The 25,912-nt window shown below is 42.4% G+C and overlaps 1 protein-coding gene across 1 annotated transcript in view; it reads left to right on the forward strand.

Moving 5' to 3' along the window:
• Nucleotides 1-5,578: 5,578 nt before the first annotated feature.
• The window catches only part of LGI1 (leucine rich glioma inactivated 1), a gene marked incomplete at its 5' end in the record, with an annotated part of 38,445 nt that continues 18,111 nt past the window's right edge, over nt 5,579-25,912 (forward strand). Inside the window, 6 exon segments of the mRNA XM_081104340.1 lie at nt 5,579-5,591; nt 5,594-5,727; nt 5,729-6,045; nt 6,434-6,505; nt 24,565-24,636; nt 24,737-24,808. Of these exon segments, the coding sequence (XP_080960466.1) occupies nt 5,579-5,591; nt 5,594-5,727; nt 5,729-6,045; nt 6,434-6,505; nt 24,565-24,636; nt 24,737-24,808 (680 nt within the window).

Below are 25,912 nucleotides of genomic sequence, written 5' to 3' on the forward strand. Positions count from 1 at the left end.
TAATACCATGGACATCAGAGTCAGAATGCCAGGGTCAGATCCCAGAGCCACTCCTCACTTACTGCAGCACCCTGAGCAAACTACCTAACCTCCTGGGCCTAAGTTTCCTTTCCTATAAATAGAGAGGAAATAATAATACACATATCTAGACCTTGGGGTTATTATGAGAATTAAATGAATATATATATATATTAAATGAATTAAATATATATATATATATATATATATATATATATATATATATATTGCTTAGAACAGCAGCTGGCACACAATATGCATTCCGTAAGTGTCAGCTTTCATTATTATTGCCTTCACAACTTCTCTCTTGGCCAAAGTCCTATTCTCTTGGACCATAAGAATTGAAAATCCCCTGATTCACAGTCAGGACATAGGAGTTTAGCTGTTCTATGAGAAATTATCTATATCTATTTGTCTTAATGGTCCTCTGGTCATTTCTCTTTAAAATCCTGAGGCTGGGTTTAAGGTGCTAGGCTGGGGCGGAGGTCAAAGATATTAGCTAACAGATCCTGGCATATATCCCATACTGAGTGTCCCTTGGTTTTGCCTGTCCAGCATCCATCCTCTCTGCTTCTGGTAGGAGCACCGAAGTTTCCTTTGAGGAGCCACCCCTCTCTCATCATGTGCTCTCTTGGTGGAATTGCCACCAAGGTGCTCTGCCTCCCCATGGCAAATAGGCGGGCACTGGACCCAGCTCAGTCCATTGGGCTCTCTCCTCTGGGGAGGAACATGGGGATGAGAACTGACTGGAGAGGATTCACCTGAGGAGACTGCCCATTAGTTCCTGCCACCTAGATCCCCAAGCTCCCACAAGTTTCTCCATTGCTGAAGCCTGGTTGGACAGCCCTTCCTTGAGTTCTGCCAGTCATTCTATTACCAAGGCAATAAGACTCTTTTATGTTTAGGTTGGAAGAGTCCATGTCTGTCACTTACTACCAAAGCGTCCTAAGTGACACCCTCCTCCCTCCCTCCCTCCCTCCCTTCCTTCCTCTCTTCCCTTTTTTTCATAAACGGATTGTAAGAAATATTTTACATCACACACGTGTACACACACACACAGACACAGAGAGAGACACAACAGAAACAAAGGTTTCACAAGGCAATAGTTACTTTTTTTAAAGTATTTTTATTTCTTGATTTGAGAGAGAGAGAGAGAAATAGCAATTGTTCCACTTATTTATGCATTCATAGGTTGCTTTTTGTATGTACCCTGACTTGGGGTTGAACATACAACCTTGGCATATAGGGACAACACTTTGACCAACTGAGCTACCCGGCCAGGGCCAAAACTATTTCATTCTTTAAAATTCTGCTTATACAATCTGCTTATACTAGATTGATTTTGCAACTCACTAACGCATCTGACGTGTAGCTTCGAAAACCCTGCTCTATTGAGAAAGCTGCTTAAGCTGACACCCGTTTGCATGTCTGAGTGTTTGCAAAAGGAGGCAGGGCCAAGATGGATCTTTCAAGTCTCATAATAACGATTTGTTTACTTGTACAAAGTGTGTTTCCTAGGCCACACCAGCCTGAGGGGAAAACTGAGATCAGATTCACGGCACAGGCTGTTCCTCTCTCTTTCTCTTTCTCTCTCTGCTCTCATTGGCTCTCGCAGAATCGCCCAACCCTCCACAGAGACCCCTTTCGGTTTCTGAGGATGCCTCGGGAACACTGCACGTGTGCCCCCAAACATCACACTCTGTCCTTCATTTTCCTTCTCTTCTGCTCCAGCTGCCTCACGGATCATTCCCCAGTCCCTCTGATGTCTGTGGGGCTGTCACTGCTGCTTGGCCACTAAGGAGGAGCTGCTTTTGGTGGAATAATCCAGTGACTTTGGTGATGTGTGAGCTGAGGGCCTGGAGAGGGATGCTGTTGGTCTCATATCCTACAGCATCTTTGGTGCCACAGCTCTGTAAGTAGCTCCTCCTGTCCTCAAAGGCAATGCCACGGTGCCCACCAAACTGGAGAGAACTCCTTTTACTACAAGAATCCCAAAGTGGATCTCTCTTACTTTCTCTAACTTACACATGTTCAAGGGCAGGGGGCAGGACACAATCTCTACCTTGCACTCAGACCACCTTCTCTTTCTCCAGCTCCAGACCTGTCCTTGGACTAAGATTGGATGTTGCTACTCTCATCCAAACTGGTGAGTTCTTTCTTTCCCAGGAGACTCCTTGGTTCCTCCATGCAAATAGATTCTTGGCAAGGCCACAGTCTGTCATCCTGCCCAGAAGTGCCTGCTTTCTAGAGTGAGCATAGATTTAAGCTAAACCCATTTTTATTTGAGAGCTTTGCTTCCCAGGTATCAGGAGTCACACGTTCAGCAATCAAATCCTGTTGCGATGATGATGATGATGACGACGACGACGACGACAAGCATGACAAATCTTTCCCGGGTATCAGACCCCTTGCTAAGCACGTTAGATACATTACTGTATTCATTTCCTCAAGAATTCTGTGCGGCATATACTAGTATTACCCTCATTTTACACAGGAGAAAACTGTGGCCCAGAAAGGTGAAGTAGCTAGCCCGTGGCCCATGGCTGGCCGTGAAGAGCCAGCCCTGGACCCGCTCAGCCACTCCTCTATCGCTGGGACTGGGCACTGAGCTGCCTTGGCCAAGGCCTTCAGCCTCCCTGGGCCTCCTTCCAGCTCTGCTTTCCTCCTTTCGCGGGCCCTCTCCCAAAGCTCCAGGTGGGTGCCAAACCTTATCCAAAGGTCTTCAAACGGGTGGAAATTCCTCCGCTTCCACCCTCCCACTTCCCACAGCCCCGCTGGGCCTGGCCAGGGCTTCTAGAGGAGGACTGGTCAGGAAAGGAAGGCTCATCAGCAATAGACCCCACCCCAGACCCCTCAGGGCTTTAGTGTAGCAACTTGCCCTCCTCAGACCCAATTCTGGAGGCAGGAGTGGTTTCTCCTCCCTAAATGGCCATCAGCATTCTGCATTACAGTTAAAATTCTGCCCGATCTTAGTTGAATAGGGAATTCAAGTCTGGGCTTAAATGCCATAGAAAAAGAAAAAGTTACTGTCTTTTCAGAATGCCCATTGTAACTTGTCCTTAGGGTCCCCCTTTCCCCCGCCCCTTTCTCCCCCCTCCTCCCCCCAATCACGGTCTTTTTCCACTTTAACTGACCAAATGAACCGCCAGAGAAATACAGCTGCACAGTAAATAGTTATGGGTATGATTTCTTTCCCTCATTCGTTTGCCTCCCAGCTTAACCAAGTCAGAGAGTTTGAAAGACCACTCACCGTTTCTTTGATTATGTCCACAGAGTACGAAGCCAAGGGCTGATGAAGCAATCTTGATAACTTGACACATTTGAAAGTGGAACATGGGGAGTGAATTATCCTGATTGACTATATCCACCAGTTTAACCAAGTATCTGCCAGTGTCACCCCATGCAGAGTGGTGGCTCTGCCACTTGCCATCTGTGTGAACTCTTAGTACCTCAGTTTACCCATCTGTAACATATGGGGATTGGATCTGAGAATTCTAAGGTCCTTCAAGTTCTCAGAGTCTTTATTTTATAGCTACAAAATACATCCTTTACAAGTGAGATAAGTTAGGGGGGAGGTGATTGTTTGAATAAAAATGATCCTCTCTATAAAACTTTCACCACATAATTATTTTATAGAGCACATTTTCACTGTGTACTTGATGCAGGATCCAATTTACAAAATACTGACTTTCGGCCAATTTTTTAAATGACATTTTTACTGTTGCAAGTGGGACTTGCCCGTAAGTCACAGTTTCTAAAAACACTATGATAACTCCCTCCCTCCAGAGAATCCTTGACAGTGAAAGCAGTAGAATCCATTCTAAAATCATTACTTCTCTTGGATGGAGTTTTTCTTTTCTTTTCTATAAAAATTATACTTATAAACCTTCAAAAACTGGCTTAATTATAATAATCTATTGGTCCTTTTGAAGCACAAACCAGATATATCACTTTCCTGCCTAAAGCACTCCAGAGGCCTCCCATTGTTCTCCAGGGTCCTGGCCAGGTGGTGGCCAGGCCTCTGCATGTGCTGTTCCCTCCACCTGGAATGTTCTCTCCAACTCTCTCATCCCCCCTACCTTGGAACTCTGCTCTCTCATTACTTCTTCAGGGAGTTGTCAGATCCCTTTATGGTAACTCTGAGGTGCGATCTGACGTTTCCCGGGATGAGCACATCCTGACCAGTAGAGCCTTTCCACTCTATGGTTGCTCATGAAGGCACATGGGTGGCTCACTGCATGGACGACACTGTCCAGGCACTGACTCACAGCAGGATCTCTACCTTCATGGAGTCACCTGTCTTCCAGGTAAACAGTCGAGTACAAGAATGAACACGACTACCAACCACTGCTCTCTCCTCACAGGGCTTACAGAGAATTAAATGAGTGATTAGAGTCATTGTGGGCGTGCTATGAGAGGAAATGGGTAGACTGTCCATGCTTCAGGTTCCCATGTAGGATGAATTTATGTCCTAATCACACATTTGCTCAAACAACCCTTTTACTACTTTCAGTCTAAGCAGCTGAGAGAGAAAGATCATGGGTTGCCATCCCTGGGCCAGCATGGTAAGGGGAGCCAGGGTCTATTTACCTCTCTCCATCCTATAAGTCTTCCCAAGCTCTTGGACTACACTGCCCTGCCCCAATGCCAGCACCTCATTTGTTTCTTCTTTAAATGAATTTCCGTTCCAAAGGTGGAAATACGACAGTAGTCCAGCCTACCATTTTGATTTCATGTTCATAATATTTATAGAACATCGATATCATCCCCACTTGAATAGACCTGGAGATGTGGGCTAGATCATGGCCGAACTGGGACCTCAAAGCGAGTCTCCGGCTCTTGGGCCAGTGTTTCCCCCACCCTGTCTCTGCCTCCTGGGCTAAGCCAGGCCTTTTTCAGAGCCCTGAGAAGCCCAAGTTGGCTGCCTCCTGCTGGCAGAGAGTTCCTGCCGGGCATTGGGTGCTACTGCTAAAGAAGAAGGAGTTCCAGAAGCAAGAAAGGTGGATTATGCACAGAGCCAGCCTCTGCTTCTATTTTCCTCCCTCATCATGGGAGGAGGGAATGGCTGGCACATTGGAGGTGGGGGTGGGGGACTATGAAAACCAATAATTCATGACAATTGATAAATGTCAGAAAAGTACTTACTCACATTCATTCCCTGAAAGTCTCATTCTCCGTGTGTTCTTATCTGTCTTTCAACGGTGGCATTAGTCAGGTGAATTCAGCAAGAAAGACCAACGTTTTAGCCAAATGCTGTGGAGAGAGGGAGTTTGATTTAACTTCATTTTTCCAGCCAGGGCTGGGTCCAAAGCCAGTTTTTCTGACTGGGTTGTTTGCCACACGAAAAGCAAATTCCCAGAGGTTTCTGAGACTGCCGAGCTCCGATGCAAGATGACTGCTGCCACCCACCCGCCCACCCACTCACTAATAAGACAGAACGCCGTCCTATTTTTGGTAACAATTACAGGGCCTCCCGGTGCAAGCAGAAAGCTGTTTATTTTCTGTTACATCACTTCACTTTGCCTTCGAAGGCTGGTCTGCGCTCAGTGTTTTCCTGGTGATGCAAGTCGGCTCTCTCCTCCGGCAGTTGGATCCCTCCCATCTCGCAGCACCTCACAGGTCTCTTCCCCGAGCAGTGCATTGCTGGATCGAGGAGCAGCTCACGAATCAGCTGCAGGTCCCCGTTTTGAAAAGCAGAGATACAGAGGCAAAGGGAAAGGGTGGACTCCTATGTGACCTGATCTCAGAGCAAGACAATCACCAGCTGAATTCCAGAAGCCCTGTTCATGTTTGGGGAGATTTTTCCGACTGCGTGGAATCAGAGAGAAGCCAAAGGATGGGAAATGCCTGCATCCCCCTGAAAAGAATTGCTTATTTCCTATGTCTCTTATCTGCGCTCTTGCTGACTGAGGGGAAGAAACCAGCGAAGCCAAAATGCCCTGCCGTGTGTACTTGTACCAAAGATAATGCTTTATGTGAGAATGCCAGATCCATTCCACGCACCGTGCCTCCTGATGTTATCTCATTGTAAGGCCCGTAAGCATTTGCTATCTAATTTACGATTTAAAAATTCCAGCCAGTGTATTTGGGGCTTTGTATGTACTGGTAGAAGGGCATGGAGAGAGAGATTCCTCTCGCACACTTGGCCATTTGACAGTGCTAACATTTTGCTGCATTTAGAGATTTTGATTTTGATTAGCTGCTACGGAACATGCTTAGGTACCCCCCACCCTTGAACATTATTATGAGGAACCTGTAGCAGGTTCGTTTCTCCTACTTCACCTGGGAAGGAGCAGTATGGTACTTCATAAAATAGTGTCAGAATAGTGACTTGTTTTTGCTAAACTGGATTAACACAAGGTTTGTTCTGTGTGTGTGTCTCTTTGTGTGTGTCTGTCTGTTTGTTTTCTTTCAGATCCTTTGTGAGATCTGGTTTTACTGAAATCTCAGAAGGGAGTTTTTTATTCACACCATCGCTGCAGCTCTTGTGAGAAATATTTATATCATAACTATTTTTAATATAGCATATATTTGGATAAGCCCTCTAGTAAAACAATCTTGATATTAATTTTGTTGAATGTGATTATATTTCTGGAGAGAAAAAGATTATCAGTAAAGTGAGAGGTCCAGGGGTTTGTTTGCAGCGTGACACCAACGGTGCAGGTTGATTCTTGCAATGGGAAATTTGCTAACCTGTAATGCTGTCTACGTTCATGGCTATGTATGAAGTTGTGGGAACGTTGCCACAATGATTCCAATTTCATTCCACTATTTTACTTTCATTTTTGACTTGGGAACTTTGGTTATTTTGCCCTGGAGTTTTTGAATTAGTCAATACAGAACCCAGCATAACATATGTGCTCAAGATGTTGTCTCCCAGGGATCTGGGGCAGGCTGCTACTCTGTGTGATTTACCATGGGGGTGGCGGGGGGGGGGGGGGAGGGGGGGTTGCGGGCGGAGGACTTGGTTCTTTCTAGGTAATTCTGTAAAAGATTCAATCTGGAAAGATTGTTTTCTAATCTTATCTAATTTATAATTAGTTCCCTTGCAAGAAGGGAAAGAAAATAATATAGGGTAGTGCAAAGGATTCATCTCTGCTGTTGTGTTTTGAGTTAGCCACGAGGGAACTACATATTCAGTCTATGTCTCAAAATAGTCAAAAAATAATATTTGACTCAGGTCTCCCCACAGGCATAATGTCACATGTACAATTTTTTTTCTAACGTGTAATGTTTGGCTATCGAAGTGCTAGTTCTCAGAGTGGAAGTCAAAAGGTCCCCCGTGCTTAGATGTCAGGCAACAGATCGGGCTGTCGTTAACATGCTTCAGGAGGGAATTGTCGACTAACTGAGTTTTGGTTATCTTAACTGCATGATTGAGGACCCAAGATTTTTTTTTTCTCTCGCCTTAACTAGCCATTTTGGCTGTGTGAGGTTATACACAGAGAGGCAAACAGCATGGTTTTGAAATTAGAGAGATCTGTGTGTAAATTTTATCACCACTTACTAGAAACTAGATTTGTAATCTTGTGCAAATAACTAAATCTCTCTGAGCCTCAGTCTCCTCATCTGTAAAATGGAAGTGATAACACATTAAAATATTGTTATCAGAGATAAATAAGATTTTAGTAGATAAAATGTTTGGCATAGGGTCAAATGGTTACACATTTTTAAAAAATCTTTATTGTTCAGATTATTTGGTTACACATTTTATAAATGGTAGGGTTTTAAATGTTTACATAAAGCTAAAAAATCCCTTGATCTATTGTTTTGTCTATATGAAATGCCAAAACTGGTTTGATTACTTTATGAATTCACAGATATGATCGGGTGTTTTGATATTATGTAACCGTGTTGGCTAATGCCCTTCTACTAGCTACTGTCTTTGAATGATTAACAATTAGTAGAATATTCCTAAGGGATTTATGTGTTTGATTAATGGCTAGTGATATGATTAGGGGAAGCGTTAGCATATTGAACAAACCCCAAAAAGATAGTTTTTAGCACTTAAAGTATCAAAGTCTCCAATGCTGAGATCCTTCCATACAATAAGAATTGATTGTATCTGAGAAAGTGATAAATTGTGCTGTTGTTCATTTATTAAATAAATAAATGGCTCATTTAAAAAGCATCCTTTTTGCCCAGGCTGCGTGTGGACCATTGGTTGAGTGTTGACCTTTGAACTAGGAGATCACAGTTTGATTCCCAGTCAGGGCACATGCCCAGATTGCAGGCTCAATTCCCAGTAGGGGATGTGCAGGAGGTAGCTGATCAATGATTCTCTCTCATTATTGATGTTTCCATCTCTCTCCCTTCCTCTCTGAAATCAATAAAAATATATTAAAATTAATAATTTTTTTTAAGTAAAAAGCATCCTTCTGATGAGCTAGGGCACCTCTCCCCCCATCCCTCCCACCTCCCTGGATAGTTAAATAGATAAGTCTTTAAAATTCAACACATACTCCTTATATTCCTACACTAGATGGACTTCAGCTCTGACACCGAAAGCCTGAATTGATCAACCTAATCAGTGAGCACATCTCCACTCTGCTTTTGCTGGGTGGACCAGCCTCGGCAAGCACAGATGCTGGACAATGTTATAGAAATAGTTCCCGGCTGCTGCAGGGTAATGTGATTACACGTATTTAGAATCACAGAGGGAGGCCAAGGAACTGGTTTTTAAATAGCCCACACAGAGTGTGTGCCATGCCCCTGTGTCCCATGCTCCGAGTTCCTATGGAACATTCCAGCCCTTATTTCTGAAAGCAGTTCAGGTTTCAGAAATAACAAAAGGGAGAGTAATTCCTACCCTGTAGGTCCTTACTTAACTCACATTGGCTAACTTCCACGTGACAGATTTATGCTGGGGCTGATCTTATGCAGAATGGCCAGGGGTCAAAGTTTGTCTCTAATCTCCAGGACCCTGTTTCTGAAAGATTTTGCTCCCATTCTTCCTGCCCGGCGTCCTCTGCTTCCTCCCATCTTTCCTGAGGAAATAGTAAGTTCATTTTCACTGAAGAAATAAATGCTAAGGCTCCAAATGTGAACTGCGCCGTAATCATAGCAGTGGTGGATATGGATAGTTCACAGACAAAGAGAGTTCTTCTGTGACACAGAGCCATCTAGTGCTCTGAAAACCCGCTATGGGCTGCCACCCCCATTAGGACAAGATGACCAATGGGCCCTAATTTGCCTTTGCATGACTTTTGCCATTGCTTGGCGTTTGCAATGAATTCTAATAGCATTTGTAACAGATTACCAAACTGGCCTGTCATATCCTGCAAAGTGACAAACCTCAGAATCAATTCTGCTTGATTGACATACAAAGTCAATTGGTTTCTTGCCTGTTGTTGAGCAGGGAAATGTCCCATTCCCATCACCCACTCTAACAATCTGATAAATTCATTATGGCCCCAAATGCTTTTTCAGACCTTCTGTAGAGACATGATGAGAAGTACTTTTGGAAATGTCAGCCTGGGGTACTGAGGGAAACAGACATGGCTCCTCCTTAAATTACACACAGTGTCTGGGGAAAAGATCCTGATAGGCCGTGGCTGACAGTGTGTGTGGGAGAATAACAACAACAAAAAGCCGACACTTAGTAGAGAGAGGAGAGAAGGAATAAAATTATCCAATAAAAATTTATCAGATTAGTTGTATAAAACATATATTTTTTAAAATATCTAATTTATTATTTTAAACAACCTTTTCCAAGAAAATGTAATTCCATTGATGTTTTCCACAGGGCAGGTTGTGAAACATATCCAGTGAGAACAATTATTCATCCTAGTTTGCTTTTTGTGATAGGGAGTGATGCTTGTAATGAATGCAATTTACAGAAATGAATGTGTTTTCACAATTACAGTCCTGTTCTTCTCAACTACAGACTGAACTCCCCAATGATACATACTCATTACAGAAGTAAAATTCAAATTTAAGAGTATAAAATGTGGCCACTTTGCCATTTGTTTATAACATTTTTAGTAACATAAATGCCTCCAACTCTTAAAAGAGTTCTAGCCCTAGCTGGTTTGGCTCAGTGGATAGAACATTGGCGTGTGGACTGAAGGGTTCTGGGTTCAATTCCAGTTAACCTGGGCATATGCGTGGGTTACAGGCTCGATCCCCAGTAGGGGGCCTACAGGAGGCAGCCGATAAATGATTCTCTCTCATCATTGATATTTCTATCTCTCTCTCCCTCTCCCTTCCTCTCTGAAATCAATTAAAATATATATATAAATTTAATAAAAGAAACATTTTTTAAAAGAGAGAGAGGGTTCTATTTGCAGGAAGTAAATTACAGGGCTGGTGCTGATAAGATGCTTAAAAAAAATCTGCACATAAAAATTCAGTGTGACCAGAAAAAAATTTCTATTTATTCTAATAAGATTTTATCTCATTTGAAGCAATAGAACTGACCCCTCTGGGGAGAAATTTTATTTATTTTTTTATTAATCCACAATCAACGTAAGTTCATACTCCATAAAATATCAAAACTGAAAATAAAAATGCTAACATGAACAAGATAAATAATAAATCCATCCTCAGTAAAGTTTTATACTTTAGTACTTCAAAATATAATTTGTCCAGGTAAAACTATCCATGGCCTATCTCACCTTTATAGGGATTAGCCCAGCCATGGGCAAACTACGGCCCGCGGGCCGGATCCGGCCCGTTTGAAATGAATAAAACTATTGAAAAAAAAGACCGTACCCTTTTATGTAATGATGTTTACTTTGAATTTATATTAGTTCACACAAACACTCCATCCATGCTTTTGTTCCGGCCCTCCGGTCCAGTTTAAGAACCCATTGTGGCCCTCGAGTCAAAAAGTTTGCCCACCCCTGGATTAGCCTCTTTTTCTATTCATCTTTATATTACAAATATAAGAAAAATGTAGCACTCTTCAATGACTACTCAAGCCAGACCTATTGGCTAAGAGGGCTTCTAGAGGAATTATTAGCTTCTTATGGATGAGCATGCTTCAATTTGTGCAGAGCTGATGCCCCCACAGACCAAGAAGTACAACGGACCAAGAAGTAAAAATTTTAATCATCTAGGCTGTTTTGTCTACAATTTTCCCAGTGACCCATAGCTTTGATTTTTAAATTTTTAAAAAATATATGTTTTTACTGTTTTTTTAGAGGCGGGGAGAGAGAGAAACATCAATGTGAGAAAGAAACATTAATTGGTTGCCTCCCACATGTATCCTGACCAGGATCAAACCCACAACCTGGATATGTGCCCTGACCAAGAACTGAACTGGTGACCTTTCAGTGCATGAGACAACCCTCAACCAACTGAGCCATGCTGGCCAGGGCTGATTTTTAACTGTTTAATTAATTGTAACTGTGCAAACTAGCCCTGTACAACAGATGTTTTCTCTGAAAGTAATTCATTCTCTCAATTCTTCAGGCAAGAAACTTAGGAGTTGCCTGTCCCTTCTCCCTAACTGTCCACTCCCAACTGGACAAGTCCCCTCTGGAACAGCAGGAGAATGTGTCACCTCCTCTGCACCCGAGGGCCATGGCCCTAACTGAGGCTGCACTCATTGTGCACAGGCTGTTGTGGGAGCTTCTGCACTGGTCTCCCTACTTCCAGTTCCCATCCTACCCGATTCCTTAATGTTACCTTCCTGAAATACAGATCTCATCATGTCACCCCCATGCCTTGAAGCCTTTAATGGGTTCCTAGAAACAGAATGTCTGAACACCTGGTATGATATGAACAGAATTTGGCTATTTGTCCAGAGTCCTCTCTGACAATATTGACAACACACACACACACACACACACACACACACACACACACGCACGCACGCACGAAGATCAAAACAGACTAAAGTACCTAACTCCCTGGCTTCAGTTTTCTCCTGTTCGATGGGCTTCGCTGATGTCTCTAGTACTTTCTGTCATTTTGGAGCTATTTGTGCCTTATCGGCCTCTGTCTCTCATGAAGGATTGCCTAGAGCTAAGCTCCTAGACAAGAGCCTGGATATTGGAAGCCTAGACCTTGCTAACCACATACAGGGCGTCCCCCGCAAAATGTGTAAACAGGTTAACGGCTGACAGCTCAATTTTGAAAATGAAATGTATTTTAATAGACATTGCCTTTGTAATTATTCAAAGTGGGGACATATGATACATTTTTGGGGACACATTATATTTGTTGAATTCAATCCATGTTTCGTAGATTTTATACTAAAACTCCTGTTTTTCTATCAGTAGATAGTCTTGGTTGTGTTCACACTCCTATGTTTGGTTTTTGCTCTTCTATTTCATAGAAACTATTAGTTTGGAGGTTAGAAAATGGTCTGAACCAAAAAAAATGCGAGGAGATATTTGCTTATTACATTATGGCGTCAAACATCTTAGAAATTTCCAATGTGTCAGAACTTAGAAGGCAAGGTCCAAAGCCTGTCCTTAGACCCACTGCTGGAATCTTTTTTTGTCCCACTCTGACTTCCTTTATGCTTGTGACATGTAAAAATATCATATTTAGGCTCTTAGGTTCTTTTTGTTAAAATTGAACTTACTGGGGTAACTTTAGATAATACAACTATATAGGTTTCAAGTGTACAATTCTATAATATGTCAGCTGTATATTGTACTGTGTGGTTAGCCTCTTATGTTCTTCATTTGATTTTGGAGGCTGACTAGTCTCTCCTATGAAGAGTAGAATTCCCCTCTCTCCAATCTGATAGGACATCTTACGGGAAATGCTGGTTAAGTAAGCATTATGAAGATGAAAAAAATTTCATTAACACAGGATAATTTCCTTTTTGACTTAATTATACTTGCGTAGATAAAACAAGTACTTATTCATTGTTTAGCTGCAAGCAGTAACAAAATGAAATCAAAAGCTTCTCATTTCAGCAAACACATTTGGGGTTCCACTGTGCAACAAGTACAGCGCTGGGCTTTGTGAAGGACACAAAGATAAGTGGCATCTTTCCCTCCCACCTTGATATGACAGCTCTCAGCTGGCAGTGATCTCTAAAAGGGTAAATTATGTTCTGCCTATATTGGAAAGTACTGTAAGGTAGTCTTGATAAGCTATCTTCTTTTGTTCAAAATGTTATTCAGTTGAATGGTGGTGATGGCAGTGCTTGCCAATTATTGATCCTGCGGCTGCAATAGGCTACAGAATGATTGCAAGGGCTTTACAGTGACAGCTGTGGTATCAAAATGACTAACCCTAGTGAGCCAGCAATGTGGCAAGTAGCAAAGAACAAAGCTTTTTGTGGTCAGATAAACATGGGTTCAAATCCCCACTCTAGTTCTTGATTTTAGATGAGCTTAACCAAGTCCCATTATCTCTATCTACAATATGGGGAATAACCATAGTACCTACTACATAAGATTACAGTAAGAATTATATGAAAAAATACATGTAAAGTGCTTGGCACAGTTCCTATAACTTGATAAACATTCGCTTTCATTATAATATCTGAAGATCACTTTAATTTGAATGACCGTAACATCAAATTAGCACCTGATCATGTAGGCTGGGTTTGCTTACAATCCCAAATTGAAATTTTTGCTGTTCCACACGTAGGTATCCATCAGAACCTGCTAAGAAATCTTTCCTTCAACTACTTCTCATGGGAAAACATAAACTATTTACCTTTTGGGGGTAGAGGGAAAAGGGCTGAAATAAAACAACTGGCACCACATTTTGTAAAACAGATCAAATGTTGTTTACAAGATTAGCAATGGCCAGTCTTCAGATGAGTGGTTCTGTGGCAGGGTAGTAAAGGCCTGAACTAGAAATCATGAGAGATGGGTTTGAAATCCAGTCCAGCCACTAATGGGCTGTGTGACCATGGGTTGGTCACAAAATATTCCTGGGCCTCAGATGTTATATGTGTAAAATACCAGAGCTAGATTAAATTATGGTTCTCAAATACCAATGGGGATTGGGGTGATAAGGTAAATGAAGGAAACAGCTGGGTATAAGACAATAGAGAATGATAGTGAATACAATAAGCCAGAGAAGACATGTCTTATCTAAAAATGACATCCTAGCCCAGGGAAGTGGCTCAGTTGGTTGAGCATCATCCTGTGTACTACAAGGTTGCTTGTTCAATCCCCAGTAGGGGAAAGTACAGAAGGCAACCAATCAATGTTTCTCTCTCTCTCTCTCTCTCTCTCTCTCTCTCTCTCTCTCTCTCTCCCTTCCTCCCTTCTTCTCTCTAAGTATGTCCTTAGGTGAGGATTAAATAAATAAATAATAAAAATAAAAATGGCATCCTCAGGCCCCAAATGATTATTGCTGATGAGAATGTGGTACATGAACATGAAGCCATATTTTCCTAATTTTCAGGGGAAGGCAGAAATCTGGAAGCCGATTTTGAAACAGGGTAAAGACAAAACAAAACATAAGTTGGCATCTGAGAGCTTCACATTTAATTAACTACAGTCTCTTCCTAGCTTAAAATTTTATTTCACAAACAGTTACTATAATATAATATAGGAAAATGGTCTTGTTAAGGAAATGGACACAATTTATTGTATCAATTCTAACAAACCAGTAAATTAGATTGTTAATTGGAAATTTTTCATAATATGAAATTGGCTATTACGAAGTTATTATTATTTTTTAAATAGTTTTTATTGACTTCAGAGATAAAGGAAGAGGGAGAGAGAGATAGAAACATCAATGATGAGAGAGAATTACTGATCAGCTGCCTCCTACATGCCTCCCAATGGGGACCAAGCCCGAAACCTGGCATGTGCCCTCGACTGGAATCGAACCTGGGACCCTTCAGTCTGCAGGCTGATGCTCTACTACTGAGCCAAACTGGCTAGGGCACGAAGTTATTATTAAAATAATAATCTACTTCCCAGTTTCCCAAGCATTGGGACTTTACCGGGACTTCTACATGGTGGTTGATGATAACACAATGTTTCAGTATCTCTCCCGCAGGGCAAGGGGTGGAAAGGAAATGTTGGGCCCGTTTACATGGCAAGATGGCAGGTGTCTGCCTATGCACAATGTTATTAAAAAGCAATGAGACTTTAAAAAGCTAAACAGGTTAGAATTTATATGTACAAAGAACTCTTGACTTACAGAGAACTCCTTGTGGGAGGCCATAGATTCTTCCACCTGTACTTCTGTGGCTACTATTTCTAGATCCTTCCTTGAGAATTGTCTTCACTGCCAGTATACAAGCCATGTAATTTTTTAAAGCAGTGAAGTTTCATTAGAGGGCATTTCTCATTTTTATATTGCCTGATGCTAAGCACTTTATATATCTTGTCTTTTTTTTCTCCATCACAATAACCCTGCGACGGGGTTTGATTATCTCCATGTTGAAGGTAAAGTACTGAGTCCTAGACGAGTTAAGTAACCTCCTCAATGTTACACCCCTAATAACTGACAGAATGGGGCTTAAATCCACATCCTCAATTTAACCACTTCTATTTCCTCTTGAACATGAGTCACTGGGCTTGACTTTGCATAGTTCTGTCCCCAAAATCAATTTCCCTTTCAAAGGGTCAGCCTCTGCCACTAAGGAGGGTATTCAGGAGAATGTGTCCTGATTCCTGCAGACAGTTACTGAAAAGGAGTTTCAAAAGCCCTTTCAAAGAGTTGGAGCGTTGCTGGCAAGAACATGTGGTTTCCCTAGGACTCAACTCTCATTTGTATGTGTAAGCTATGGTCCCAGGGGCTGGGGGTGGGAGGAAAGAAGGGTAGGGAGGGAGTGGGGATGGACAGAGAGAGAGGGAGAGACAGAGAGAGGGGAAGAGAGCAAAAGAAAAAGGACTCATTTACTTTAAAGTTACACCTTAGGCCAATGTTTTCTAACCTTGTGTCCCATCCAACAGTTGTCTTGAGAGAAAAGGGTTTTATGCTCACATAAATTTGGAAAACTGCACATTCTCTCCCTGCTTGGCTATGAACCTTGGCATGGAAAAGGATCTGGACTTATTTTATGTTGTTTCGCTTTTCTTAAAATCCCATATTGGTTCTGTGGACTACACTTAGGGAATCTATGCCTTTGGTAGTCATTTTATTTATTGGCTTAATGATTTATACTTCACCTGTTTTAGAAAGTCTTGCTAGCAGAGCTTAAGGCAGGTAGAAAGAAACCCATCCTAAAAGCTACCTTAAGCCATCTGTCTCCACACAAGGAGTAACTGGCACTTCGGTTAGTGCGGGTTCGTGAAGTGTGGTATCGGGAGCTCAGGCCTCACCACCAGGCTGTCCACCTGGTTAAGCAGTTCGGCACACACCAATTCTTTGGGGAACTCCCAGTGGATGCTCCATCTTTAGATGTACGTAGACTCTCACTGGCAGCCTATTCATTAGGAAAAAGACCCCTGAGCTTAAATAGACAATCTCACTGTTTTTGTATAGGGTGGGTTCCATCACAGCTATTTCCCAGACAGCTAAACCAACATTTCCCTGGATGCATTCCATGGAATATTCGTTTTATGTAAAGCTCAAAGATAAAAGGGTCCCATTTTCCATAAGACTGGGAAACTGCATATTTAGTTTCCTTCTGAAGAGTCTCGTTTTACTTAAGGATAGAAAGATGCGAGTAAGTAAGAACCTCAATTAACTTCAATTTTCCCAAATTAATTAATTAATTCATGTAAAACCTTTCTACCCCAAAAGATCTTGCATTCCAGGGCATACACTCTGGGACTACTGGGCAAGGCTCTTCTAGGTTTGCAGCAGATTCGGGGCTGATCTGATGGGACTAAAAAGAGGAAGCACAGACTTGCCCAGGACTGTTACCAGCCACCCTGGGAAGAGCATGCCTGAGCATAGAGTCCCAGCTCTGCAGTTACAAGCTTCATACTACCTTACCTCTCTCACCTCAGTGGAGAATATAAATCCTACAGTATAGTGTTCATTTGAGGCTTTGAATGAGAACTCAGATCCTCAGAGGTGGTAAGCTGCTGAGGATGAGGCATAGTACAGAACAGGTTCTAGATAAAATTGAAGTCCCTTCTTGGTGTTTCAGGACCAGGGCGATGCAGATTGAATTTTTACAACACTGGGAGACGGGCTGTTTACTAGGAGTTATGCCAACTTCTAGAAAGGAAAAGTTTGACTGCCCTGGGATGAGAGGTAATAACTGAAAGCAAAGAGGTAGGGCCATACTCAGATCTTTGCTGGTGGGCATGCCAAGAACAGTTGTAAGGGAATCTTTGCAAAACTAACACCTACATTCTCATCCTGGCCCTGCTTCTGACATGGGTTAAGTCATTTAACTTCTGCAGGCCTCACTTTCCTCACCTAAAAAACGAGGAAATGAACTATATATCTCTCTGGGGTGCCCCCACCTCAGATTTATGTGGAGCTAAAAGTAAGATTATTTATTCCCCATCAACCCAGGTTGAAGAGGTGGTAGTAGACTAAAAGATCAGCTGAATTACACTGAAAATGTTTTTCAAGGATCAGAGTCAAAAAGAACTGTGAAGCAATGTGCTGCTGTGTGATGCTTTCCATTTTAATGCTTTCCTATCTTGAGAGCATATCTTTAAATATTCAAATGTAAATTATTCAAGTTATTCCCACAGTACCTGAACTTACTGTGCACATTTAACTAAAGTCATCAGCCTATTATTATCATTCAACCATCCCTATTCTTTTGGAAAAAGGAGGATATTAGTAACAGCCAAAGTGAATCATTCAGGCAGAGGCAACTCTAAACAAGTTGTCAAGCCCTCTAGCTGTGCCCACAAATATTCCAACAGCTGTAACCTGTGCATCTTGCTCTAATCTACATATAATGCACATATAAACATACAGACACACATATGTACCTGGAAGTATGCACACTCACGTTTATTCACACTGCCTGTGGTTGCCAATTCCATGGTGGTGCCTATTACAGTCCCCTTGGGCAGGTGACAGTCTTACTGAACCATTTTCCTAGCAGTAAAACTAAAGTCCTTCACTGTATCTAGAGTTCATCCAGCCCTGACATTTCATGTCAATCTGCTTAGATATTCTTCGGCAGAAGCACTGGAGACAGGCTCATATACATCATCTCATGCAAGTCTTAAAAATCTTCCAGGAAGTCTTTTTGTTATTACAATACTTATTTTAACAGGTGATGAAATATATTCACCTACTTAATGCCTCATGTGCATAATAAGTGGCAGCTACAAGATTAGAAACTAGATTCTTTATTCTATATCTAATCAATGCGGTCTTCAGTGACAGCCTGGTGCTCACTCTTCTCTTCTTCATCCAGAATGGTCCTCACTGAGGTGGGAAGGGAGAGGATACTGTATGGGGAGAGGATACTGTATGGGACAGCCCCCTAAATTATCTCCCCTTCTTAGACAGGAGAATCTGCTTTGGATTGGAAGACAGGATACAGCCCACCCATGGGCCAATGACAATTCTGATGGTAATCAAGATGTCACAGATGACTAGACAGAATTTAAAGAAGTGGGTGTCGTTAGAGCCATGGGACCCTGGCGTGACCATTTGAGCAGTCTGATTTGAGACAAAGAGAAATTTTATCAGCAGGGTTACCATTCCCATGCAGCCATCTGTAGACTTACCACTCCCCATGCAAAGCCCATAGCTACTGTTCCAGGAATGAAACCCACAACGCTGCAAGTAACGAATCATGCATCTCTCAAGTTAGAAGTGACCTAAAATGTTATCTAGTCTAGACCTTTGATTTGACGATATGGAGAGGAGGAGTGACATGCTCACGGCCACTCAGAGGATTCATGGCCTTGTGGGAATTATAACCAAGGCTACCTGATTCCCTCTTCAGAGTGCTCCTTCCTAGTCCCTAGAAGAGGTGAGAAGCAGGGTAGGAAAGTGATTCAGTAACCAATCAGGACACGCATGTGCTTGTCCAGTACTTTCACTTCTGTGGACCCCCATCTCTGGCCTCTCCGCTGGATGATGGGCATCTTTAGCTTTGACCTCTTTCTGATGTAGCTGGATCCTCATTCTCTGTCCTCTGCTCCCCAGGCTTAGAATATAACCAGAATCCCTAAGGTTGAGAACAGGTACCAGTATTTTTAAAGCTCACCAGGTCATTCCAAGTGTGACCAAGATTGAGAAGTACTGGAACACAGATCTAGAGGGCTCCCTGCTCCAGCCTTCACACACACTTCCCTTTTGCACACACATCTCCTCCACATTGTGCTCTCTCCTAAATGTGTCTTGTACACACTTCTGCCTGACATGGATTTAACTCAACCCAACGGCATCCTTTCTATTCAGCCCTTCTGCCAGCTGGCTCTATCTCTGCTGATTCCTAAACCCCATGAAGGGACTCATCTTTAGTCCAACTCATCTTTTTGACCCCTTCTTGGGCTATGCCATGCTGACCAACCTCAGAATTAGCTACTCTGGGTAAGAAACTGAGTCCTTTTTGCCCTAATAATCTGAGGAGAGGGACAGAGGTTGTATGGTATAAAACACAGCTACATGGGCTGCCCCAAGTCTATTGTTTGTGCAGATGGGATGGAGTGGGCACAGTTTTTCTTAATAGGGACTGTGGGATTCTTTAACATATCTGATACAAAAACAAGTCATAATATTGAAATCAAACATATTCAGAAGAATCCATAAAATATTAAGGATCAGAGTTTCGTCCACTTTATAGGACATGCGCTTGTTGAGTCTTTTTAGCTTTACAGGGGATAATAAAATGGATAGCCCACTCAACTGATTTAGAATGCATGTATAATTTTACACATCCTTATCCATGGAATCCTTGTCCACAGAAAACCACAACTGAATTTAGAATTGAAGGACTGATATTCATTATTATCTCAGACAAAGGGAAAATTTTTCACTTTTATAAGAAAACTTTTTATCGAAATATCATATACATAAAAGTGCAGGCCTGGTCTGTGTGGCTCAGTGGTTGAGTGTCAACCTAAGAGCCAGGAGGTCATGGTTCGATTCCCAGTCAGGCTAGATGCCAGGGTTACAGACTCGATCCCCAGTGTGAGGTGTGCAGGAAGCAGCCAATCAATGATTCTCTCTCATCATTAATGTTTCTATCTCTCTCTCCCTCTCCCTTCCTCTCTGAAATCAATTTAAAAAAATTAAAAATAAAAAAAGTGCATATACCCTAAGTATACATCTTAACTTTTAAAAATTAAAACTTCATATTTTTAGAGCAGTGCTAGGTTCACAGAAAAATTGAGAAGGCTTAGAGATTTCCTATATACCCCCTACCCTGACCCATGCATAGCCTCATCCATTACCAACTTCCCCCAGCAGAGTGATAGATTTGTTACCATTGGTGGACCTACATTATCATCCAGAGTCCATAGTCTATATTGTGGTTCACTCTTGGTGTTGTACATTCTATGGGTTTGGACAAATGTATAATGACATGTATCCATCATTATGGTGTCATACATATTTTTACTGCCCTAAAGTCCTCTGTGCTCTGCCTATTTAACTCATCCCCTGCCATGATTTTTCAATAAAGTGAACATTCTTATAACCAGCACCCAGAAACCAAACATTACAACTATTGCCAAAGACTCCCTTAGTGTCTCCTTCTAGTTACTACTTGCCTCCTAGGGTAGCCACTATCCTAACTTCTGCCAGCATAAATCAGTTTTGCTGGATTTTGTTGCTTATATAAATACTAGAGGCCCGGTGCACAAAAATTTGTGAACTAGGGGGGGAGGGGGGCCCCTCAGCCCGGCCTGTGCCCTCTCGCAGTCTGGGACCCCTTGGGAGATAACGACCTGCTGGCTTAGGCCTGCTCCCAGGTGCCAGAGGGAAGGCCCAATCCCTAGGTGCAGCCCCTGGTCGGACTCAGAGCAGGGCCGATTGGGGAATTGGGGCGCCACCCCCTGTCATGCACAGAGCAGGGCGATCGGGAGGTTGTGATGCCACCCTCAGTCACGCTCAGGGTAGGGCCGATTGGGGGTTGGGGCACCGTCCCCTGTCACACTCAAGGCAGGGTCGATGGGGAGGTTGCGGCGCCACTCCCTGTCACGCACAGAGCAGGGCCAATCAGGGGGTCGGGGCGCCACCACTCTCACACTCAGGGCAGGGCCGATGGGGAGGTTATGGCTCTACCCCATCACACACAGAGCAGGCCCGTGGGGGGTGGGGGTGGGGGTGGGGCGTCGCCCCCTGTCACACACAGAGCCGCAGGGTGATCAGGGGGTTGGGGAGCTCCCCCCTATCAGGCACAGAGCCGGGCTGATCAGGGGGTTGGGGCGCCTTCCCCTGTCACAAACAGAGGAGGGTGGATAGGGAGGTTGTGGCCCCGCCCCCTGTCACACACAGAGCCCCAGGGCAATCAGGGGGTTTGGGCACTGCCCCCTGTCACGCTGATCCCGGTGCCGGGAGGCCTCACAGCTCTGCTGATCCCGGTGCTGGGAGGCATATTACCCTTTTACTATATAGGGTAGAGGCCTGGTGCACTGGTGGGGGCCAGCTGGTTTGCCCTGAAGGGTGTCCTGGATCAGGGTGGGGGTCCCCACTGGGGTGCCTGGCCAGCCTGGGTGAGGGGATGATGGTTGTTTGCAGCTGGTCACACACCCTTCAGGGTGGGGGTCCCCACTGTGGTGCCTGGCCAGTCTGGGTGAGGGGCTGAGGGCTGTTTTCAGGCTGGGGGTGACTGAAGCTCCCAACCGCTCCTTTTTTTCTTTTCTTTTTTTTTATTCTGGGCCAGCTTTAGCTTTGAGGCTTGGCTCCAGCTCTTAGGCCTCTGCTGCTGAAAGTAGGTTTCTGGCCTTTGCTTACAATGTTGCGATCCTGCTGGCTGAAGCCCTGCGGACTAAAACAGGTTTCTGGGGTTTTGTTTAGCTTCTATATTTGTTACATAGTTGCTTAGAGTTGCAGCTCAGAGGCCTGCAGCAGCAGGCGGGGAACGTTGGAGTCCTCCGTCACTGAAGCAAGCAAGCCTCATGTTAGTTTCAAGCTGCCTGGCTGCCGGCCGCCATGTTGGCTGGCAGTTAATTTGCATATCGCCCTGATTAGCCAATGGGAAGGGTAGCGGTCGTACGCCAATTACCATGTTTCTCTTTTATTAGATAGGATTATCTTATAGGTCCTATACTATTGGAGATACTTTATTGTGCTGTGTTTTCTTTCCCTGGGCTTAAATTTGTAGAAGTCATTCATATTTTTGTATGTAGTTTAAGTTTTAACCAGAGGTTTAATCCTTGAAATCTAGTTCAACAAACATTATTCAGCCAGAAACTGTGCTCAGGGCTGGGGACACAAAAGCAAATAAGATAAGTCCTTGCTCTAAGGAAAATTCAACCTAGTAATGTGGTAATGCCCAGAATTTAATGTAGAGTGAATTCCTCTTTGTTCAACAAATATTTATTCAGTGTCCATTATGGCACATGTAGTATTATAAATGCTAGGGATAAGCAATGAACAAACAGATACAAATTCTAGTGGAAATACCTGTTTTATTTCCCTGACATGCGTGGGCAGGTTCTGCCCACTAATATACATTTCCCACTCTGTTTTACATCTGATTCAACATAAGGGGAACTAGTGAGAGAAGCTATTTCTTCTGGTGACTTGAAGTGCATGATTATGAAGTTGCTGGTCCACCCACGGGACAGTTGGCAAACCAGTGAGCATGGGAAGTATTTCTCTGTATCTATTTCTGCCTTATTCCATTCTCTCCATCCCTGATGCTGTCTGTACAGAATGAAATGAAAATCTGGAGCCTCAGGAAGTCTTTGGATGTTAGCTTATCTTGGAGTAAGGGCACGTAATCTTCTTGTTTTACAGAACCATGAAGTAAGAGGAGGCAATTGCCAAAGTTGTGACTAAAATCATACACACTTGAATTTGTTTTAATAACTAAAGGCATCTAATGTATGACTATTCATCAGTGTTGACTTTTCAGTGGTGAATTACTTGAGTATAAAGCTATGACACCGGAGGGAGGAAAGTAAAAGAGAATACAACATCACTCCAGGATTGATAATTTAGGAAGAAGTGCAAGAGATCACCTAGTTTCGTTTGCTTGGTTCATGTTTCCCCCCATTTTTATGAAAAATTTCAAGCATATAAGCATATAAAAAGTAGAGACAGTAAAGTTCACTTCTGTGTACCCACTTTTCAGCTTCAAAAATTATCACCTCATGCTCAATTCACCTCTAAGCCACTGCTGTCTCCTCCCCTGATTATTTTGAAGCAATTCCAGATATCAAATAAGCTATTCATAAATGTTCAGAAAGTGAGGTCTCCTCCTTTTAATCTCATTAGTTAACAGGCTCAGAGAGATGAAGTCACTAAACTAGCTAGTGTGTGTTATTTTTAATCGCTAGACTACAAAAGTAAAGGCCAAAAATATAATAACAGAGAATATTGAACTTTTAATAGTACAATTAAACAGTATATATGAGATGTGAATTGTGAAATCATGTCTAACATCTGGTCTGTCCAAGATCATGGTCACATTTTGGACAATAGTTACAGGTGGAATATGAGATTCCCCTGCACAAGAAACTTCACATGTAGACTGAATGTCATTTCAACCCGTGATTAATTTGTCATCAGTACATTTAAAAACTTATTTTTCATTTGTATCAATACTTTATCTAATGATTTCCAGAAATTAATGCTCACTCTAAAAATCAAAAACCCGCTTCGTGTTGTTTAGCCTATGATCACCTCTTTTAAGCCTCCCATTCAGAAAATCGGCAAGTTTTCCAAAGAGTTCAGCAGGGTGTGAGGACTGCTGGTTCATGTTCCCTTTCATTGGTAATTTTGAAACCAAATCCTTGTGGATTTTGAAATTGCAAATAAATTTGTTCAAGTTAGTGTTCTTTTCAGCTATTTAGTAATAAACTGGATCTAAGACTCTTCCTACACCTCATTATTTCACACCTTCAGCCTGTTCTATTTTTTAAGTTTATTTATTAATTTTTTAAATTTATCTTTATGTTGAAAGTATTACAGATGTCCCCTTTGGGGGTTTTTTTGTTTCTTTTTCCCCATTGATCCCCTCTCCCCTGCATCCACTTTTCCCAAGCCTTCACCACACTATTGTCTGTGTCCATGGGCTATGCATATATGCATATACATTCCCCAGTTAATCTCCCACCCCCACCCCCACCTTCCCTCTGAAATTCCTGTTCTATTTTCATAGAAAGAGGTTAGTTGATGTTCATTGATCCAGTGTCAATGGCTCATCTAAGAGATATCATAGCAGCTTAAAACCCAGAAGCACCATTGTTTGGGCTGGTCAGAATGTTCAGAAGTTTTTAGGGCAAAGGAAAAATTCCTAGTGTTTTTATTTATGAAAATGCATAAAATGTTGATTTGGCTGTCATAGTGCCCAAATTGTATCTCAAAAAGTTACCGAGTGCATGTGACATCCATCGCTGTGAGGACTGGGCCACAAAGCCCGCCTTCCTGGATGAGCATTTGGTGAGGAGATAACTGGGGATTTTTTAAAAAGCTACAAAAAATACCTAAATAAATAACACTTTAGAAGGCAGACATAAGACATTTTTCTGTACACAACTCCCACTCGTTTCTTTGAGAGATAAAGCAGCATAAATTGACAATCTGTCAGTTTAACCATTTTCATTGTGTACTTTTTCTGGGCAGGTTATTCACATCGAACTCCTTTGATGTGATCAGTGATGATGCTTTTATTGGTCTTCCACATTTAGAGTATTTGTAAGTAAAAACAACAAAAACATTTTTTAACATAATGATTCAGGACAAGTGCTCTCAGATTTTTACAGCTGTCTGACAAAAATGTTATAACCTATTGCAGATTCATAGAAAACAACAACATCAAGTCCATTTCAAGACATACTTTCCGGGGACTAAAGTCATTAATTCACCTGTAAGTATGAAAGTTGCTATTACTTCTTAAGTTTGCTAATAACCTGTGGTTAAAGTGAGCACTTTGTGGGTATCCACGAACATTTAAGAAAACCAAACAATTTCTTGCCATGCACATTTGTATCTCTTCATGCACACTTGTATTAGCCAGTGTGTGTCCAGGAAATTGACTGCTATTAATATGATGAGTCTAAACCAACCATATTTAGGAAAACAATCTAATGCAGGGCAATTGTGTGACTAAAATAACTTTCTTATTATCTAAATCATTATTCACTTCATGGATAATTATGGGTTGATTGTATAGCTTAATTTGATATTTTGCTGATTTCTTTTTCTGTATATGCCCTGACTTTATATATATTTAAACATATATTATAACCACAGGCAAAGTGTACACAGTACCTGACAACATGTTTATAAATTGAAATATTTAATTATTCAATGGGTGATTAGAGGCTGTTGTTCTTAACAGGAGGCGATTTTGCTTCCTAGGGAACATTCAGCAATATCTAGAGACATGTTTGGACATGTTTGGTTGTCAAGCCTGGAGGGTATAACTGCATCTAGTAGATGGAGGCGGCGATACTTCTAAATATCCTACAGTGCACAGAACAGCCCCCACAACAAAAGATTCTACAGCCTAAAATGGCATTGTGCTGAGCTGAGATGGAGAAATCCTGACCAACATGAACCAAATAACTTGTTTCTCCTGGCCTCCCTGCCCCCTCACACACACACACACACACACACACACACACACACACACACACTCACATACACACAGATGTAATCTTCAGAAAACTAGAAGGGCATGGGAAGAAAAGACATTAACATTTATAAGTGACTACTATTATAACGGCCATTATGCTTTATATCCTAGTGGACACACTAGGATGTAGGCTCAAAGGGCAGGCATTGTGTCTGCTTTGTTCCCTGCTGCACCTGGGCCTAGAGCAGAGCTGGGAATAAAGAAGGAAGGGAGGGAAAGGAAGAAAAAGAGGGAGAGGAGGGGTAGGATAAAGAAGGGAGGGAATAAGAGGGAGGAAAGGAGGAAAGAAAAAAAATCTGTACACACCATAGTGAAGAACATCTATTTGTTTGA

The sequence above is a fragment of the Myotis nattereri genome (genome assembly GCF_964212035.1).
Source record: "Myotis nattereri genome assembly, chromosome: 13".
In the NCBI taxonomy this organism is placed as follows: Eukaryota; Metazoa; Chordata; class Mammalia; order Chiroptera; family Vespertilionidae; genus Myotis; species Myotis nattereri.